The 20,203-nt window shown below is 38.7% G+C and overlaps 2 protein-coding genes and 1 non-coding gene across 5 annotated transcripts; 2 read left to right on the top strand and 1 right to left on the bottom strand.

The window, feature by feature from the left end:
* The first annotated feature begins 4,799 nt into the window (after positions 1-4,799).
* On the top strand, positions 4,800-6,732 carry LOC144006776 (large ribosomal subunit protein uL23-like). The gene is given in 6 exon segments (XM_077505811.1): positions 4,800-4,889; positions 4,891-4,924; positions 5,788-5,968; positions 6,147-6,323; positions 6,399-6,468; positions 6,671-6,732. Coding segments are annotated over 6 exon segments (552 nt in total). The 5' UTR covers positions 4,800-4,814; the 3' UTR covers positions 6,686-6,732.
* On the top strand, positions 5,995-6,067 carry LOC144006875 (small nucleolar RNA Z17). The gene has a single exon (XR_013279964.1). It is a non-coding gene; the product is annotated as a small nucleolar RNA Z17 (small nucleolar RNA).
* A 36-nt stretch (positions 6,733-6,768) lies between the features above and the next one.
* Positions 6,769-20,178, bottom strand: LOC144006775 (inhibitor of apoptosis protein-like). Of its 3 annotated transcripts, XM_077505809.1 has the most exons (13): positions 19,931-20,178; positions 18,846-18,983; positions 18,160-18,393; positions 16,456-16,739; positions 16,069-16,374; positions 14,976-15,270; positions 14,100-14,199; positions 13,949-14,027; positions 13,812-13,857; positions 12,833-13,075; positions 12,659-12,757; positions 7,835-7,990; positions 6,769-7,705 (listed from the first exon to the last, which is right to left on the bottom strand). In XM_077505809.1, exons 3-13 carry the CDS (start codon positions 18,251-18,253, stop codon positions 7,470-7,472), a joined length of 1,938 nt encoding a protein of 645 aa, XP_077361935.1. In that variant the 5' UTR covers positions 18,254-18,393; positions 18,846-18,983; positions 19,931-20,178; the 3' UTR covers positions 6,769-7,469. The 3 variants fall into 3 exon arrangements, with proteins under 3 accessions (XP_077361935.1, XP_077361933.1, XP_077361934.1); XM_077505807.1 differs by lacking the exon at positions 19,931-20,178 and adding an exon at positions 19,562-19,916 and having other exon boundaries at positions 18,160-18,983; XM_077505808.1 differs by lacking the exon at positions 19,931-20,178 and adding an exon at positions 19,750-19,913 and having other exon boundaries at positions 18,160-18,983.
* Positions 20,179-20,203: the final 25 nt, after the last annotated feature.

Raw genomic sequence — 20,203 nt, 5'->3', positions numbered from 1 at the left:
TTGCTGGGTAGAATTTATGGATCAACTTAAAAGATATTTCTTTGACTTTATTCGTAATCAGAAATTTGTCAGGAGCCAGACCTTCTTCAATGGTATATCATCCACAAACATATTCCAATACGGAATAACATACAGTAATGTTGTAATCTCTTTCTGGAACATGGTTCGTATACGTCTATTGTTGTTTGCAGGACGTCCAGACAGACATATTCTCCCTACAGTTGTATCTTTTGGAGCCAAAAAAAAAAAAAACAGCATTGTGGTTATCCAGTCGCTTTTGGCTGTTGAAAAGCATACACACACCAGAGGGGATGGCTCCAAACACTTTAGCATAATCTCCAGGTGTCACCGGGATAAGACATTTTTGAAGAAACTCATCATATGTTAGCAAAAGCCCTGCATTATCAAATTGATCTACCCAGATAATCTCATTTTGAAACCAATATTCCAAAAAGATAGACTTGTGCTTATATAGAATGTCCTTGTTATTCCAGATCAAATAATTATGCGGGGAAAAGTTGTGTTTGTAGATGAGCGACCACGAAAAAGAAAGGCCTGGTGGCGAAAGGCTGACATCTTAACAGGAATTTTGTCAATGTCAAAATTGCAGGCAAGAAAAAAATCAATAGCACCTAGCTTTGATTATATACGGAGAGGAATAATGTTCCAGATCAAAGTGGGGTTTTGATAGACTTGTTTTATACAATTAATCTTGAAGGTGTTAATCAAGGTAGAAAAATCCAAGAAGTTTAACCCACCATTTTCATAGGAATTCATAACAACTGTCTTCTTCAAATAATGAATCCTGTAAAATTGAAGAGCATCTTGTCAATCCCCTTACTAATCACCTTATCGACATGTACAGCCATAACTGCATATGTAAGACAAGAGAGTCCTTCTGCTTTGGTGAGTAAAATCCTACCCCTCAACGACAGATCTCGTAAGAGCCATTGATTCAATTTCGTTTGTGTATTTTTAATAATTGGGTTAAAATTTGCAGAACATCTCACCTTTTCATCTTTTGACACTACAATACCTAAATATTTCACTTCAGCTCTTGTGGGAATGCTATACAATTCAGACTTGTCACAGTCCTTAATAGCGATAAGTTCACATTTGTTAATATTCAGACATAAGCCTGAGGCCCTTGAGAACTCCTGAATTGCTTTGATGGCCACGGGAATTTGCTTTTTATTTTTCAGAAAGTGTTGACTCATCCGCTAATTGCGTCAAGATGAATTCTTTACCCAGAAGAGAGATGCCTTCAACAGCACTAGTTTTAATATGATAAGACAGATATGATAAGACTATCAGAAAAAGGTATGGGGAGGCAGGACAGCCCTGCCTTATACCTCTGGAGATCTCAAATCATGGAAAGGTGCCCACAGACAATTTAATAGAGCTATTGCTGTTTTTATAGAGTTTCCATAGCAGAACAAAGATAGTTACCAAAGCCAAATTTATTTAAAGAATGTATTATGAACTGATGCTCAACTGTGTCAAACGCCTTATAGAAGTCTAAAAACAAAATAAAGCCATTATCCTCCAACATATCAGAATAATCCAAAACGTCCAGAACAAGCCTAATATTGTTTGTTATGTGCCTTTTGGGCATAAACCCAGATTGAGTCTCCTCAATAATAGAATTCAGTATGGTTTTTAATCTTCTAGCAAATATCAGGGAAAATATTTTGTAATCATTATTAAGCAGAGAAATGTCTTTGTTTTGTTTGGGAATTAAAGTTGTGAGACCTTGAGTCATTGTCGTCGGAAGCGTTCCTTTCCTAATACTTTCTAAATAGACTTCATACAGGAGGGCAGTAAGTTCAGATTCAAAGGACTTGTAGAATTCCGAAACCAATCCATCATTTCCTGGTGACTTGTTGTTCCTTAAGAGAATGACTGCTTCTTTAACCTCCCCAAGTGTAACCGGTTGATCACACCGTTCCATATCATCTTTCGAAATTGTTTTAACAATTAAGGGATCCAAAAGGGCCTCAGTGGATGCCTGACAATATCTAGAACTATACAGGTTTGCATAAAATCAACTGCAGTATCTAGCTATAAGATTGTGGTCCTTTGTAAGCATCCCATCAACATTTAACTTATCTAAATTATTGATATTGACATGATGTTTTTCCAAATTAAAAAAAGTACTGTGAGTTTTGTTCCCCTTCCTCAAGCCATCTTGTTCTGGACCCAACAAATTCTCCTTTAGATTTTTTTACAATACAGTTCGTCTAATTTAGTTTGCAGAGTAGAAAGCTCCAATTTTTCTTCCTCTGTTAAAATATCTATGGCTTTTGTAGACAAGCAGGTGATTCTTGAAACTAAATTTAATTCTGCAATTCTTTTAGATTTAGCTAAATCATTACTAAATTTCCTGAAAAATTTACCAAGTTAAAATTACAAAAGTTCCCAGTTGGCACAATATTGTTTTTCTTTCTTAGCTTTTTCACAACCTCATTCGATAGTGATGAGCTATTAAGTTTCCAATATGCTGAACAAACAGCACCAAGTTGAGAAGATAATGGATTTATTTTTATGTATATGGCCCTATGATCTGTGAGATGGGTAGGATGTATGTTCACCTCGATATCATTTTTGTTAACACTCTTTGAAATCAACCAAAAATCAATTCTTGATTGACTCGATCCTGTTTTATTCCTCCATGTAAATGTCCTATTGTTGGGATATTTTACTCTCCATATCATCAAGGTCAAATTTTTCCATAAATGGAATTAAGCCAGTGTTTACTCTATTTGACGAGCCAGGAAGCCATTTATCCATGCTGTTATCTAGTATGACATTGAAATCACCTCCTATCAACAAAATAGCATTCAGAAATTTTGCTAACCAACCTAACACTAAATCCTCAACCAACATAAAAAGATTATCATTTTCCATTTTTTGTTATACCCATACACATTGCCTATTATGTATACTTGATCATTAAACTGTATAGCTTGGCAAATAAAATGACCAGCTGGATCACAGTCAGTAAACAAAATATCTCCATTGTACCTGTATTTCAAAGTCGCAACTCCAGCTGAGTGTTCTGTTCCATGAGAAAACCAGACGCAGTTCCCCCACTGTGATTTCCAGAAGTTTGTGTCCTTTGCAACAGAGTGAGTCTCTTGTAAGTAGACTAGATCTGCCCTGAACTGTTTGGCAAAAAGAAACAAGGCTTTGCGTTCAGTAATATTTCGTAGGTCCCTAGCATTGAGTGAAAGAAAAGATAAATTTAACAACTTTAAACAGACAGTAGTGAACAAACAGAAACAAAGATACTACTTTTGAGCAAACCTTTAGATAGATTAAACATACCTTGTCAAGATTAGCACAAGTAAAAATAACCAGATAAAAAGAACCACAAATTCAACTAAAGCTAGGAGTTGTTTCTTTCCTTCTTTTCCCTACAAAAACAAGATAAACCCATACTTTTACAATTTCTACCAAAATGTTTTTTCTCCTTTTCATAATTTCTACAAAAAGAAAAAATGAAAAAAAAGGAGAAAAAATATACATATACATATTTTTATTCTCTCTTCCCCATAAAAAAGTTTTGTAAGGGGAAAAAAAAAAAAAAAAAAAAAAGACAACCTTTTTCAAAATACCTCTGAGTCAATAAAACACCTGAAAATAGAAGACAATAAAATAACCTCCACACAAACAGCATCCTGAAGCGATTAAACTGATGATGAGCCCAGGGAAAAGGCGCCAAACTTAAGTAACTCTTCTTTTGAATAAACTATGATCACCAACATCAAAACCTATGCATGTATTTCTAAACCACAAATGAACCCTTTCGCGCCTACGAAGTAGGCCATCTTCCCTTCTTCTCGGGCCTTTTTAATTCTGGGCCACAATCGTTCTCGAGTCTCCCGCTCCTTCGTCAGATCCTCGGTGAAACGCAGTCCCTTCGAATGCAGGGAGTCGTTGTTCTTTGCCGCTTTCCAGAGCGCCTCTCTGTGTGCCGACGAGAGATGAACCTGATGATGACACTTCGAGGTTTCGGGTTGTCTTGGTATTTTCTTCCTACTCGATGAGCCACATCAACAGCATCAGGAAGCTTCTCCTTTTCAGCTAGTAACACCTGTTGGCAAACATGGACAACCTCTGCACGCACATCTTCCTTCTCAGCTTCTGGCAAACTGTGCAATCTCAGATTCCAACGTCGTCCATAACCTTCCAAGTCAACTACACGTGCCACACTCTTAACCACGGCCTCCTCATTTTTGTCCATTCGATTTTCGATTGGGGTTAGTTTTCCACTCAGCACTTTCATCTCGGAACAAACTTTGTCCACCATTTTCTCAAGCGCATCACTTCTTGAGTTGATCAAGCTGGCCAATGTGCGGACAGCATCGTCAGACATAAGAGCACTTTCCGTACAGTGAGAAAAGGATAAAGTAGGTTTCTTGGCAAGTGGAGGCTTAGTTGGAGTATTGGGAAGCAGTGGGAAGTCATCATTTCTTCAGCTGTGCCTCGCATTCCATCCCTCTGCTGTAGTCGTGGTCATTAGCATTAGCATTAGCTTGACTTTCACGTTCCCTGCTCCTTTCACTTCTTCTTCCTTATTTCGGCATCTTCAATGGCTCACGGTGAGGTCCAGAACATTTGGGTATTTAAGCCAGTTTTACCCAGAGAAATAATGCAGTCAACTTTTGTGCTAAGAGCTCAACAAACTACGTCTCATCACGCCGCCATCTTGGCCAATACCCCCCCCCCCACACCTTTTTTTTTGTTTTTTTTTGTTGTTTTTTTTTGGTTAAAAACAATGTTGAGTTCCTACGCGTGACGGTGGCGTCACAATGTCGCCACAACCAAAATATCGCGATACTTTCTCGCCCTTGCATTATAGGCCCGGAAACCCCAATCTGTCTTCCTTTCCGCAACATGGCACCGAAGGCGAAGAAGGCAGGTTCGTGTGTCGGAACTCTTTTAATGCTCACATTTTATCAAATGTGTGGCCTTTACGACCCGTCCGTGTACAAACGAAACATTTAAACATACATCTTCATGGTAACCTCAACATATGCCGACTAAAGACTCGTGATTTTGTTCAATAACGCGTGGGAGTTTACCGGCGCGTGTCCTTAACTGTAACTTGGACGTGCTAGGCTACACTGCTAGCTACACCCCCCTCCCCCCAAATATGAGTACATTTTATTTTTTGTAGATTTACCCAATTGTCGAATTCGGTAAAGATTTGGATCAGGTGTGTTTTGTTTGTACCTGTTACCCCTCTGACGCTAACAGCCAGTAGCCGTTATAATGGCTGCATGACGTGAAGGTTAGCGTGTTAGCTTCACGTTAAGCATGTTTGTTTATCGATCTCGTTTTCTCAGCACATGTGAACTTTTCGTAGGACGTCATTTCTTATCACGTGCAATGCCTTAAATATTTCCGATTTTTAGAACGTTGTTGCATGTTTACAAATCAGGTGGGCAAGAGATTGTCACAAAAAGGTCGATGCCAACTCTGTAGGAATGTTTCAATGCAATATGCTTATTTAAAAAAAAATAAGAAAAATCTAACTTTTAATTGACAAATATAAGAAACTTTGTTTTGAATCTGTAATTTTTACAATAGAGTAGCAAGTTAATAACGGGCAGCGGCAAGTAAAAGTTAATTCTCTAATCAATTTCAAGAAAATGACATTTTTATTAACTAGTTTTGTTACAGGTATATGTAAATATTACCGTGTACTGATAATATGACCAATAACAGAAGTTTCTTACTTTCTAAATAATGGCGTTGACGGATTTATTTTTTTACATCCAGCGGTCCCCGCAAAGACGGAGGCCAAATCAAAGGCCCTGAAAGCCAAGAAAGCCGTTCTCAAAGGCGTCCACAGCCAGAAAAAGAAGAAGATCAGGACTTCTCCCACCTTCCGTCGCCCCAAGACCCTCCGTCTGCGCCGGCAGCCCAAGTACCCCCGCAAGAGCGCCCCCCGCAGGAACAAGTAAGAGCCTCACTGATGGTGACGCTGGTGCAAATGATGCTTAAAAGCGATCAAAGTATGAACATGCCATGAGTCCAGCTTCTATATGACTGATGCACCTATCAAATATAGATTAACTAGGTTATGCTAAGTATGTAATTAAGATATGGACTAATAAGAAATATTCGGTGTTGTCCAGGTTGGATCACTACGCCATCATCAAGTTCCCGCTGACCACCGAGTCGGCCATGAAGAAGATCGAGGACAACAACACTTTGGTGTTTATCGTAGACGTCAAGGCCAACAAGCACCAGATCAAACACGCCGTCAGGAAACTCTATGACATTGACGTCTCCAAAGTCAACACGCTCATCAGGTGCGTGCGTTCACACTGCGTTTTGGCATCCGTGCTGAAAATTCCCAAGTTTTAATCGCTAGGTTTTCCTTTCAGGCCCGACGGCGAGAAGAAAGCATACGTCCGCCTGGCGCCCGACTACGACGCGTTAGACGTTGCAAACAAGGTGAGTGGAAGTTAGTTGAAAAAAAAAAAAAAAAAATGTGGCTCGAGTCCTGAGCATGTGATGACAAATGAATCCGTCTGAATGTTAGTGATTGCGTTTCAAAGGAACCACTGATGCCAGGATACCTACTCAACTGTTGACATTGACAAGTAACCTTTTTGTTTCCCCATCTAATTATTATTTTTTTTAATTTCTTTTACAGATTGGCATCATCTAAAATGGTGGACGAGGCTTGTGGGTTAATAAATGTTTGTATAAACCAAACCTGGATATGTCCTGACTTTGTATTCACAACACAAGTTAGCAGAAGCGTGACATGTTTATTTCTTCTGTACAAACAACTTCAAAACAATTTCTGTAAGACTTGGCTTTCTTTTCATTAAACATTGACAGTTATAAGAATTGCTGTCACGTGTAACTTATTAATTTGGACCCCCTTTTGTAACGATGAAACACCAAACTTTACACGCCTTGAAAGTGGTTATGGAGGCGTCACATTCAAGAACGTCTGTTGAATTGTTTGTTGCTGCCCTGTGTGTAAGGGGTTTCAAGTTTAGACTTGTTGCCCAGGTCGCTTTGTGTTGAAAGTAATTGTACCAAGCATCTCATTTGAATGCATTTAGCTGCTGAAGTGTTTCTTCTATGCCCCCCCCAATCACAGCTGCTGCAGCTTTCCACATTCAGATAAGCAAATGCTTGACAACTGCTTTCAAGAAAAGGAAAACAATGTGTGTGAAAGGAGCTTGAGTAAGTGTAGATCTGGCACAGATGAACTGATCCCAAGTGGCACAAATTTTAACACTGAAAGTGGTGCATAATTTACCCACCTGTGCCTTTCACACAGCTTTCCCATCAGAACGCTTGGCAACAACTGCTTTCAACACAAAACAAGAGCATAGTGATTAATTTTCTTAATAGATGCAGCTTGTGAAGAGGGGCTTTTATAGAAAGCAACGCGATACATTCAACAATGATTGCAAGCAAGATGACGGCAGTGCGTCTTAGGAGAGGAACGTGCGCACGGTGCCTTTGACCAGGCCTCTGCAGATGGGGCACTTGCGCAGGGACGGCGCACACTCCTTGCACACCACCAGGTGTCCGCACGGGATGAACACGATGTTGACCTCCTTGTCCATGCACACTTTGCACGTTCGCTCCTCCTGAAGGCGCCGCAGCTGCTCCTCCATGGGAAGTCCCGACAGGTCCTGGCTGGGAGACGCCGCCTCATTGGACTGAGCTAAGAAAAACAAAACAAAAAAACATGACATCATTATAGTACCAAACATGAGCAGTCACACACCTGACACTATTTCAAATCTTTATTTCTAAGATGACTTTCGATCCACCGTCGATGGTCTTTTCCTACCCATGAGCTCTCTGAGCAGGTGCACGTCATTCTTCTGGATCCAGTTGCGAAAAACTTCTGCAGCCGCGTTGCCTTTGGTGAGGACCAGTTCGATGAGGCGAGCCGTCTGCTGCTGTGGGGACGTCTGCGCCTGCAGCCCACCGTACTCCTCGGCGCCTGCACACAAAACACATCAGTGGAATTTCCCCGGTACGCCACATTTACATAAAATAAAAAAAAAAATTAAAAGAAATTGACAAATTTTAACGACTCAAAAGCATGTTTTTAGGGAAATTACTTTTCCGCTCCATATTTAATATATTATAATATAATATATAATAATATAAGGTGCTTTTATTAGTTTTTAAATGTCTTAACGGTCTTGGCCCATCTTATTTATCTGACTTGCTTTTACCCTATTACCCCTCGCGGCCTCTGAGGTCTTCTGGCAGCGGCCTTTTAACTATTCCAAAGGTGAGGACCAAGACACATGGTGAACCTGCCTTTAGCCACTATGGTCCTCACCTATGGAATGGCCTGCCAGAGAGCATCAGGTCTGCAGAGAATATTTATGTTTTTAAGAGGAGGCTTAAGACTTACTTTTTTAGTTTGGCATTTGATTGACCTTTTTTATTTTTATTTTATTTTATTTATTATTTTTATTTATTTAACTTTTAATCTATATTGTCTTGTAGATTTGTTTTTATTTATTTATTTTTTCTATCGTGTTTAACCGTTTTCTTTTAGTGTTTAAATGTTTTTATTTGGTAGTTATAAAATTTTTAGCTCCAGTGTTTTCTCATGGGGGAGCCTCCACAGTGAGAGGGATGCTTGGTCTTCATCCATCTCACTGTGGATGAACTCCTCCTGGGTGCCTTTCCTTACAGGGTACATCTGTGCCCCGCCATGTTGTGGTTTTCATGTGTTTGTTGTAGAGATCGACCGATAATCGGTCGGGCCGATAATCGGGGCCGATATTTGACATATTGGTACATATCGGTATCGGTCTGTTTTATTAATCTGACGGCCGATATGAGCGATCCATTTAAAACTCCGTCTTTTCGCTTCGAATGCAGCCCAGAGCGTCTCTGTCTGTTATGGAGTCCAACTCCAGCAATGTAACGCCCATAGCAGCATTTGATTGGTTAGCCGTGCAAGAGCCAGAACCAATCAGTAGTGTATGCCTGTATCACAGTAGCCGGTCACACACGCACCCACGTACACAACGCGACAGACACATGCTTCGAAGGTAAGTTAAAAGAGAAGAGACTCCGCCGATCGTTTCACCATGATAAGCTAAACACATTGAATTATGTTGTGTATTAAATGCACTATATGAATGGAGCTGCATTGCCTTGCATTGAATCCCCGCTAGCTAACAGTGGTGTGTTCAGCTTAGCATGTAGGCTAACACCCAGTAGCTAATTCGCTACTTGAACTACTCGGGGAGGGAATCACACACATTTTCACTTAATTAAGTAAATAATGTTTGTTAGAAAGGTTCCAAATATTAACAGTTGTCATTATTATATTGTCTAGTTCCATGTTAAGAGTAGAGTAACGTCATTATATTTACCTCTCGTGACGCACACATTGCATTCTGGGTCACGTCCATTACTTGTTGCATAGCGGTTATTATGCAGTGAGATGCCACAATGACACTAAATAGCGTTTAGTTACTTTATATTGTGTTTATTTGTCGCACTGGTTTGCCATTGTGTGCCTTAAGCTTCGACGTCGATTTGATTGACAGCTCGTGGTGCACCTCGTTAAAGTCCGCTCCGTAACAAATTAAGTGTCTCAAACACCGTTTAACTACACGAACGTGTCCTCTTCCGTATGTTTGGCATTAGTAGAGAAGTGCACTAAAGTATAGTGTGCTTATTTGCTCGTTTTGTCTCTCTTTTCACGTCATGTCTGCCGTCATTTGGGACATTATCCTCTCAATGGATGCCACTAATATGTAACATCTACGGCCGTACACGGCTGCAATTAATGTTCAGTGATGTAATTTCGTTACGTGCATCATACTTTGAATAATGAGCTCATGTTTGGTGTGTTGTATAACTTTCTCGTGTGTTAGTAACTATTCATGTGGACAGCTAAGATAGTGCTTGTTAATGTGAATTAGCAATGTTGCAGCCCAGTTATTACTTAGACAAGTACATCTGTGCCATTAAGTGGTACAGTACAGTACAGTAGTGAGAGAATAGTGTGCCCATATACACACACGTGTCTATAAGTGTAAAACACATTAAACAGCAGAAACTGGCAGCGGTCCACCGCAACAATGTCTGTTTAACCAAGTTATTCTTACTATTATTATAACCAAGTTATTTTACTCAACCCTTTTTCTGCGTTGATTGGGGCATCCTAAGTGGCAGTAAACTACATGATGAAGTGTCTTTTGACAGTTCTCTTGTAGAGAGGAGTAGCATGATATTGCTGTTCTCGATTTAAGATCCTCAGCTTATCAAAACTGTCTATATGGTAACAATAACAATAATCATAATAAGGTCTACAAGAACTGTATGGTGTTCAGGGATGAATAGTTTTTCTCATGGAATTTTTTTTATTTATTTTTGCTGTAGTAATAAGTAATGCCACAGCTGATGCACATTTTGAATGACAGGGTTCCTCCTATTACTTCAAAATATAAAAATATAACATTTATAGAATAAAACTACAAGTATCCCAAATGCTATAAAAGGTAATGTCACATTGGCCCCCACATTTAACTCCCCCCGCCACCAACGTCTTATTGCAGATAGAAGGATGTAAAATGAAAAGTGTAGTGTGAGAATCCATTGTAAAGAACGGTTAGGGTTTGCATTATTCAAAAATTTGGTGCCAACATTTTAACTTTTACTGCAAATGAATATCGGCTTCAAATATCGGTTATCTGCCTCCTTGACTACCGATAATCGGAATCGGTATCGGCCCTGAAAAAAGCATATCGGTCGATCTCTAGTTTGTTGGGTTTTGGGTGTGTCTGTGGGTACGATCATGGGGATGGGGGGGCTTTTTCTTTCTTTTATTTTATTGCATTATGGATGTCCAGCACTTTGAGTTGCATTTTAAATGTATGAAAGGTGCTATATAAATAAAGTTGATTGATTGATTGATATTGTGGGAATGCTGAAGCATTCCCTCATGTTATTCTGATTTTTATTCTCCACACTTTTTTGCCGTGTAATAACTCCCACACAACACTTCCGATTTACACGGTTCAATTTCAACTTAAAAATTCACGCCTCCCGGGTTATATATATATCGTCTGATTCCAAATTACTTACGGTATTTGCACAATTTAACGTTAAATATAAACTTTTCCCCAGTCATTTTCAATGGGACAGACAGGGAACTTTTTCTAAGTATCACTTTCCACGCCCACTTCCGTACATATAACTTCATCATTACCAGGTGTCTGATACTGCTCGTTTGCAGTAGATGGTAAAGTGCATTGTCCAATAACGAGGAGGTCATAATTTCATAATTTGTCTCTCAATTTACTGAGAATGCATTCAAATCTTAGCATTCACCTATTAGCTTTCAGCATTCCCACGCAATTTCTCCAGTAATTGCACTTAGTATAGTTCTAAGTAGTATCCTATTACTATTATTAAAAAAAAAAAAAGATGGTTATATGACATTAAAGGGGCTGTCTGCCGGTTTCACTCAGGAAAATGCACTTTTTAAATACAGGAATTAAATAAACTAACAACTTTTCAAGTTATAGATATGGACTTTTCATAACGTGTGGGAGTGATTTTTGTCCTAGAAGCCTGTATTTTGCCATTTTGTTTTTGTTTTGTAAACAGCGGGACGTTTCTGTGGAAAGACAGTGTTTACACCCGTCCAGCCAACCGCAGAGCGGGGGGTGGAGTGTCGCAAACGGGGCCGGGGGAACGTGTCAGCTGCGTGACGTCATTCCCGCGGCAATTTGAAAGCATGCACGGATTATTTTTTTTTTCACTCACTCATTCACACATGTAAGCTTCTGTGAGTGAGTGAGTGAAAAAAAATAATAATCCGTACGTGCTTTCAAATTGACGCCGACACGTTCGCCCGGCCCCGTTTGCGACACTCCACCCCCCGCTCTGCGATTGGCTGGACGGGTGTAAACACTGTCTTTCCACTGAAACGTCCCGCTGTTTACAAAACAAACACAAAATGGCGAAATGCAGGCTGGGGGGTGGGGGTTTAGGACAAAGTCACTCCCACACGTTATGAAAAGCCCATATCTATAAATTGAAAAGTAGTTCATTTGTTTAAATCCTGTATTTAAAAAAAGTGCATTTTCCTGAGTGAAACCGGCAGACAGCCCCTTTAATATGGGGGGTGCGATGGAAATTATTTTAAAGAAAATATCAAATTTTTAATGATATTTTGGATTTGTTTCAGTGTCATAATCTAAAAGGTCTTTTTGAACTTTTATTTTTTTTTTTCCGTATTGTTGCCAACATTAAGTTACATTTGAGTGACTTTTTCCTGACATAATGGGCTCATTCTTGTAAGATATTTCGCTCAAAAAATGATCAAACTAATAAGCATTCATGTGAATTTTTTTTTTTTTTTTTCTATGAGAAGCTGTAAACCATATGACTACAGTCATATTTTTAATAATATTCAATAATGTAAGACTTTTTTTTTTTTTTTTACAATTTTTTAAAATAATCTTTTAGTTCCTTATTTAAGAGAAACTCATCCTTGGGGAAAACAATTTTCAAGAAAACCTAGTCTTTTTTTTTTTTTTTTTTTTTTTTTCTCCCCCCTTCCGGTTGTCAAGACAAACTTTGCTCTAAAAACCGTAGCGACAAGACAAAAGTGTGAGCATTTACTCACTAAGCACATTTTGCTCTCGTAGATGTTCCAAGACAGGCTCAACACTCTTGAGTCGCTGCACCAGAGCCGCCTGGTGTCGCTTGACAAACGTAAAACCATCTGGAAGAACAAAAACAAACGTTACCGTAAATTCAATTCGAGAGGACGCAAAAAACGGCGTTCCGAGCGGCGTACCCGACGCCATGGCCTCGGCCATCATCTCCCGCTCCTCCTCCCTCTTCTGCTCCTTGGCGCTGAGCAGGTCCGAAACCAGTTCCTGGACGGTGCGGTAGTTCTCGCCGCTGCTGAGGATCTTGCTCTGCACCGTCTGCTTGACCAGGCTGCGCTCGAAGCCCATCTCCAGGGCTGACTTGATGACCGGCGTGTTCATCATCACCGCGTCCTCGCAGCGCTCGTCGCCCGGACCCAAGTGCACCACTGGGGAACGCACACACGTTAATTAAAAAAAAACAAAAAAACAAAACTGGACTCCATTTTAGGAAATATTTCATGACTTACCTAAAAAAAAAACAAAAAAAAACAAAAAAAAAACTAACTTAAAAAAATACAACCCTAAACTTTGAAAAAAACAACAACCCTAACCTTTAAATAAAAAAAAAATAAAAAAAAAATACAACCCTAACCTTAAAAAAACAAAAACAAGAAAAAAAAAGAAAAGAAAAAAAAAACATGCCTTAACCCTTTAGTCTCATTTCGATTAAAATAAATAAATATAATAATACTTTATGAAAATTAACTTCTTGAAATTCTTTACATTATTTTTTGCTTTAGGAAAAAAAAGGGGGGGCTCTTACGGTTAATACTCCATAAAATTTAAAGACACTCATTTTCTAAAAAAAAAAAAAAAAAAACATTTAAAAAAAAGTTTGTTCATTTTGCATTGTTACTTCTACGCAAGATTTCGAGCGAAAAACAGAATTATTCTTTTCTTCATAATTGGACTTTTCGACATATAAAAAAAGAAGACTACTATTCCTGGAGACTTCCAAACCACTCTGGTGGGGGAAAAAAAATATAAAACTGACCAAAATAAAAAGACTATTCCCGTCAGACTATTAAATAAATAAATAATACAGAGGTACCGTTGATGTGCATTTAACTTCTTCTCAGACTAAAAATTAAAAAATTTTAATCAACGGGAGTTCAAACTCACCTGGTGGATCCACAAATTCTCTGGAGTTGTCTCCATTTGTCAGAAGCTTTTGAGAAACAAACATGGGCCATGAGTATTTATTTAATTTGAATTTTTTTTTAATGTAAATTTGACATTTTTTGCATTGTCAACCGAACCTGCTCAAAGAGTCGCGGGAAACGCGCTTGAATCTGGTGCACAAACTCCTGACCTTTCTCCTGCAGCAAATATTCGCACCTGGACCACAAAATTGATGAACGTCACGTTTGTCAGCACAACATTCACAGCTGTCTTGAGTTATTTCGTTACCGTGGAAACCATTTTGCATGTTCCACCCAGGGGTCGTCTCCTGACTCCCAGCAGCGCAAACCTCCATCGCAGCAGAAGCACTTCACGTCGTCATTGCGACCTTAGCACAAAAAAATGCATTTTTGTAGAGAAGGAAGCAGTCACATTTTTTTCATAGTCCTATGTTATCAGAAATTTTTTGAAGAAAGATGTTTTCTTTTTTTGTAAGTTAATTTTCTTTCAAGAAAAAAAATGATTTTGCATGAAATATTTTTTCAAAAAAAAAAATCAATAAAAACGACAATAGAATCACACCTAAAAAAAATAATAATACTGTCAAGAATTTTTTATTATTATTATTTTTTTTAAATCAGAACATTCTCATTTTTAATCACGTTTCCAGTATTTCCATGTTGGACATCAGACATGAATAAGCGCATTTTTTTTAATACGTTTTTTTTTTTTTTTTTTTGTAAATAAAAAAAATATTTTCATAAAAAGTCAGATTTATTTTTTTAAATAAAAAGTTGTTTTGGCGCTAAGAAAAAATACACCTTTTTGAAGTATTCTCAAGGAACAACGTAGTTATAAGAATAATGGCATATTTCTTTAAAGGAAAGTTGCGCCTTAAAAATATTTTTTTTTCTTTAGTGTAATTTTACAAGAAAAAAAGATAGTCCTCATTTTTAGAATAATAAAGGTAGAAAAATCCCCCCCCCCCAAAAAAATTGTAATTTTGAAAATTCTGTCAGATTTTCAAAAAAAAAAGGGGGGGGGGTTGCCCCAAGAAACATTTTCTTGAGAAAAACAAAACAAAACTGTAATCTCACCAAGGCTAATCTAACTGATCTAAATTTACACCGTCGCAGGAACGTGCGACGACGTTGCTTTGCTCACCAACATAGTAGAATCCCGCCCGGGCGAGCTGCTCAGGCCTGACGGGGATGCGCGTGGGCCAGTTGACGAAGGTGAGCAGCCGCTCATCGTTCTGCCGCATGCTTGGGTTGGACACGTTGTTGAGGGCAGCGGGCGACAGCTGCGAGGATGACGACGATAACGTGGAGGCGGGCGGCGGTGGTGGCGGCCCCGCCAATGACACGTTGTCGGTGCGGTCGCCCCGCACCAGGCGGCAGTTGGGGTAGTGGCGCTGGTGCTCCGATGACGCGCGGTCACCCGGCTCCCAGTTGCTCAGCTGTTGGTAATGACTTTATTAGGGAACAGTGTTCATTTTGACAAGAAAGTTTTGTGATTTTTATTTTCCACACTTTTTTGCCGCGTAACAACTCCCATATAATGCTTCCAATTTACATTGTTCAAAATTCCAAAATTCAACTACCTTAAAAAATTGACGCCTCCCGGGGTATATATCGTCTGATTCCACATTACTTAAAAGTATTTGCACAATTTAACATTGAATATCAACTTTTCCCCATTCATTTTCAATGGGACAGTCATTGAACTTTTTGTAAGTATCAATTTTCACGCCCACTTCCATATATATTACATCATCATTACCAGGTGTCTGATACTGCTCGGTGGCACAGTTGGTAAAGCGCATTGTCCAGTAACCAGGAGGTTATAATTTCATAATTTATCTTTCAATGTGCTTTCAGCATTCCCATGCAATTTCTCCAGAAATTGCACTTAGTCTAGTTTAGTTTTAGTTGTAGTCTTTTGAATAAAATTAATGAAAGTTTTTGTCGTAATTTAGTCATCTGATTGTATTTTAGTTTGAATCCAATTTTAGTCGACAAAATTGACAGTTTAGTCGCTATTTTCCTTCAGCATACATTTCAACTTTTATACAGAAAAGTATAATACACCTATTTGTAACTGTTTCAATGAATGGTTCTATTTTAGTTTTTGTTTACTTTTCGTCATACTTTCGTCAAACTTTCGTGACGGAAAATTTCATCGATGAAATGATCACTGTTCGGGAAGAAGAGTTTACATTTGGAGGGGTAGGGGAGGAGGTGTGTCAATTACGCACCTGCCCGCCGCAGCTGAAGCAGGCCACGTGATCGCCCAGCCCCAGGAAGTAAAAGCCGGCCTTGGCCAGCTCGGCGGGCGTGATGATGGACAGCGTCCACGAGTGGAACGATTCCAGGCGGTCTTGCTCGCGTCGCATGGCCGGGTTGTGGCAGGGGGGCCGCTGGTGCGACATGTCCTCCACGCCGCGAGAGCTCAGAGGACTGGAAGGTGGCGGCGGCCCCGAGAAGCCCATGTTCAGGTAGCCCGCCGGCTCCTCTCCTGAAACCCCTGGCGGGTTCGGGGCGGCTGGGCCTGGGCCAGGAAGCTAGAAAAAAAAGCACAATATACAATACAATACAATACAATAAAATGATGTCTTAAAATTGAAACCGAGTGGGCATCTTACCGGCGCGGCGGCAGCCGCGACGCGCAGCGGCGAGAAGGCCGAGTGGGAGGAGGAGAGCAGGTTGGCGGCGGACGGCAGGCTCTGCACGAAGGAGCAGGACGGCGACAGCTGCCGGTGCTTCTCGGCGGGACAGTCGCCCGCCAGCCAGCCCTCGGCCGTCACGTTGCAGCGGAAGCACTGCACGCGGTCGCCCGTGCCCGTGTAGAACCAGCCGGCGCGCGCCAGGCTGCGCTCGCTGACGGCCGACGCCGGGAAGCGGGCGAAGGTGGAGATGCGGAACAGCTCTGTGGGACCGAGCGCACGTTACGAAGTCACACACAAATGGTAATCCCCTTTTTTTTTTTCTCTCTTTCTATTGTGGACTGAAATGTAACCAGCTGCATGATTTTTGGATTTCAACTTGACAAACAGCAAGAGAAAAAGTTTTTTAATTTTATCCCCCCCGCCCCCAGTTTTGCCACTAATTTCACAGAAAAAAAAAAAAGTTTTATTTCAGAGAAAACAAGTCGTACTTTTGGTTATATATATATATATATATATATATATATATATATATATATATATATATATATATTAGCGGTGTGAATTGCCTAGTACCTGACGTTTCAATTCGTATCGCGATTCATAGGTCATGATTCGATTCCGATTAATCCCGATACGAATTTATAAGTCGATTGTTGAGATTTTTTTTTTTTTTAACTTAAATTTAGAAAATACTATTCAGAACACTTGTACATGTACAATGTAGGATTTGTATGATACACTGTAAGATTTGTATGATTTGTATTTTTATTTATTTATCTCAGGAATCAGTCTTATAACTGTGAGCCACTGTATTTAACAAACAGGTTGTAATCTGTTTCATCTTTGAACAGCAATGAAATACGATATTAAGGCTTAATGTTCCATTAATGTAACATTCTTCCATGATTAAGGTGTGAAGCCTAACCCTAATTAAGATGTTTTGTTGAATATTTTTCCCATAAAAAATGGATGTTTAAAAATCGATTCAGCCGCCTATTGAATCGATTCGTAAATTGAGCGCTGTAATATCGCGATATATTGCGGAATAGATTTTTTTAACACCCCTAATATATATATATATATATATATATATATATATACTTACATATATTAAAGAAATAAAACAATCAAAGTTCACCTTTTTTTGGAATTCTTTATTTCTCCTTAGGAAAAAAAAAAAGTTAAATTTTTCAAAATATGAAATGGTACTTTTTTCTGAAGAAAAAAAAACATTTTAAAAAGTTTGATTTAAGCATCAAGTCAAAATTCCCTCTTAGAAAAAGTAAAATTTATTGAGAAAAAAAATGAAATTAAAAATATATAAAATTGAATGAAGTTAAAATTCTCACATCAAAATAAGTCACAAAACATAAAAAAAAAGACTTTTTTTTTTTTAAGAAAGAAAATTATCTTAGAAAAAAAATACTTTTCTTTTCCCTAAAACAAAAAGTAAAATTTTTAGACAAAAAAAACAACAACATATTTTAAAGAATGTAATTTTATTTGAACCATATTTTTACAAAATGTGAAAAAAAAAATAGTCCTAATTTTACAGGAACAAAATAGAATCTAAGAAATTAAGAATTTGAGAATAACTGGACTTTTTTTTTTTTTTGGAGAAAAACAGAATTAAACAAAAGTAAATAAAGTTACATTTACATTACAGACAAAAATGGCTACCTGAGGAGTTGTCATACTGCAGGTCAGGCGGGGCTCCGCTGCGGCAAAGGCCCATCAGAAAAGGATTGTTCTTCAGTTGAAGGAGAGTCTCCATGTTTTTGGGTGAGGGAGATGAAAATGAAGGGGGAGATGCCCCTCATGAGGGAGAGATGTTTGAGATGGCTCACTCACTCACATTCGCACAAAAAAAGCCGACAGTAAAAATGAAACTGAAAGGACAAAAATCCAGAGCAGCTATCCATCCACACCAAAATAAAATGGTTACAATGAGTGAAAAAAAAGGGGGGGTGGGGGGCAAATTAGCCTGGATCCACGTAAGCGTTTGGTACATTTTGCACACACATATTTAACTCAAAATAAACTACAATGCAATGTGCCTCAACTTTTCTTTTTGTTAGCAACAAACTTGCAAAAAAAACTGCGGTTTGACGGACAATTTTTCAAAAGGAAGCCTCCAGCTGTTCATTTCAACTCCCAATTCAAGTTTGCTAGAAAACTATTTTAAAAAAAAAATGTTCTGACAAAATTCCTGGTGCTTCAAAGCCAACACACAATGCAAAGCAGCTCAAACGGTGAACTAGCATCAATGTGTGTCTTGGCAATTCTAAGTGGAGGCACTTGATTATTTTAAGAAAAACTCACTCATACACACACATACAGACAAATTACAGACAAACATCTCAAACCTTCCCCCCCTCCTTCAGGGCATCTCCTGTGTGGTGCCTAGCCCTCCATGATGAGAGGAAACCTCTCGGTTGAGAAAAAATGAGAAAAAATAAGCAATAAAACAGGAACGACTCCTGTTCTTTTGGTTTTAACAGAACCTGAAGGAAGACAAGAAATACCAAAAAAATAAATAAATCAATATTTAAACAGCAGCTTCACATGAATTGACCATGGTGCATAAAGGTGTCACAATAGAATCTGAAATATGTATCTCTTGTCATTACACAATATTGGTTGGGGAAATAAATAACTGGGGGGAATTACGTTACCAAGAGACTGTCATAGTAGAAAAAATTGAAAATTGGCAGTTTAAGATCAATAAAATAATGGTAAATTGAATGCTTGCCCTCGGATCCTCTTTTTTTTTTTTTTTTTTGTCTTGAAGGAAAATGAGAAATATACAAAAAGTCTTTAAAAAAATGTTCAGACCATATTTTATGTTAACACAAGTTTGAATTGGAAGAAAATTCTAAATTTGAGGGAAAGTATCAAGAGACAGTAACGTTGCGAATCAAGCGTTCAAAATCAATAGTAAAAATAAATAGGAACATCAATTTAACCAGATGCTTGACGTAAATTGACCAAAGTGGCATATTTACACCATTTGAAGAAAATATATCCAGTACACTAAGTTGTTAGAGTCTAACAAAAAGTCGATTCTACTAAGAATTATTACCTCATTGCAAAATAGTCAATTGGTTCCTCTTAGCTGGATTCTGTAGACAAAAGCTTCCAGTTCTACCAAACCATGGAAGAATATTTGCAAAATCATCTACTGTGTTATAATTAAAGGAAGACGAATTTCGTTTACACAGTTTATTAAAACGACCAAGTAAAATAAAATACAATAAAATAAACACTCACGTCCGCTGTAAAACGAGAAACTGGGCCGCTAAGGCTACTAGCTTGCGCAAACTCGCTGGGAGTACAACGAACGCCTTCATGACGTTATTAGTCAGATAAGAATTTACACCCACAAAAAAAAAAAAAGACCGAGAAGTACTCGTTAAAAAAAAATTACTCCCACGTTGGCCGGCACACTCACCGCTGCGCAGCTGAATGAGTCGTCGGAAAGTCCCGTTTTCAAGCGATAGACGCTAGCTGCTAGCTAACTGCTGACCCACTTCCTGGTTCTGACAAAACGAAACCAACGATCATATTTCGAAACACGTACAGTGACCGGTTCGTGGTATCTTATGATGTTGAGCATTCCTACTTTAAATTACGTTTTGTCTCTACGCTTCCATCTTATTTAAGCAGTAGCTACCATTAAAATGTTTTTTTTTTTTAAATAAAACACAGGCACGCACGCGCACAA

This window comes from Festucalex cinctus, chromosome 18 (assembly GCF_051991245.1).
Source record: "Festucalex cinctus isolate MCC-2025b chromosome 18, RoL_Fcin_1.0, whole genome shotgun sequence".
In the NCBI taxonomy this organism is placed as follows: Eukaryota; Metazoa; Chordata; class Actinopteri; order Syngnathiformes; family Syngnathidae; genus Festucalex; species Festucalex cinctus.
Note: the sequence above shows the minus strand (reverse complement) of the source record. Positions and strands in the feature narration are given on the sequence as shown.

Bases quoted from the DNA above. Each gene is read 5' to 3' on its own strand.
- LOC144006775 (XM_077505809.1), bottom strand. From the start codon at position 18,253: ATGGAGACTCTCCTTCAACTGAAGAACAATCCTTTTCTGATGGGCCTT. The intron at 14,200-14,975 runs GTGAGCAAAGCA...TTTTGTGCTAAG, and splicing joins GGCGGGATTCTACTATGTTG to GTCGCAATGACGACGTGAAG. The intron at 13,858-13,948 runs GTTCGGTTGACA...GTTTCTCAAAAG, and splicing joins TCCCGCGACTCTTTGAGCAG to CTTCTGACAAATGGAGACAA.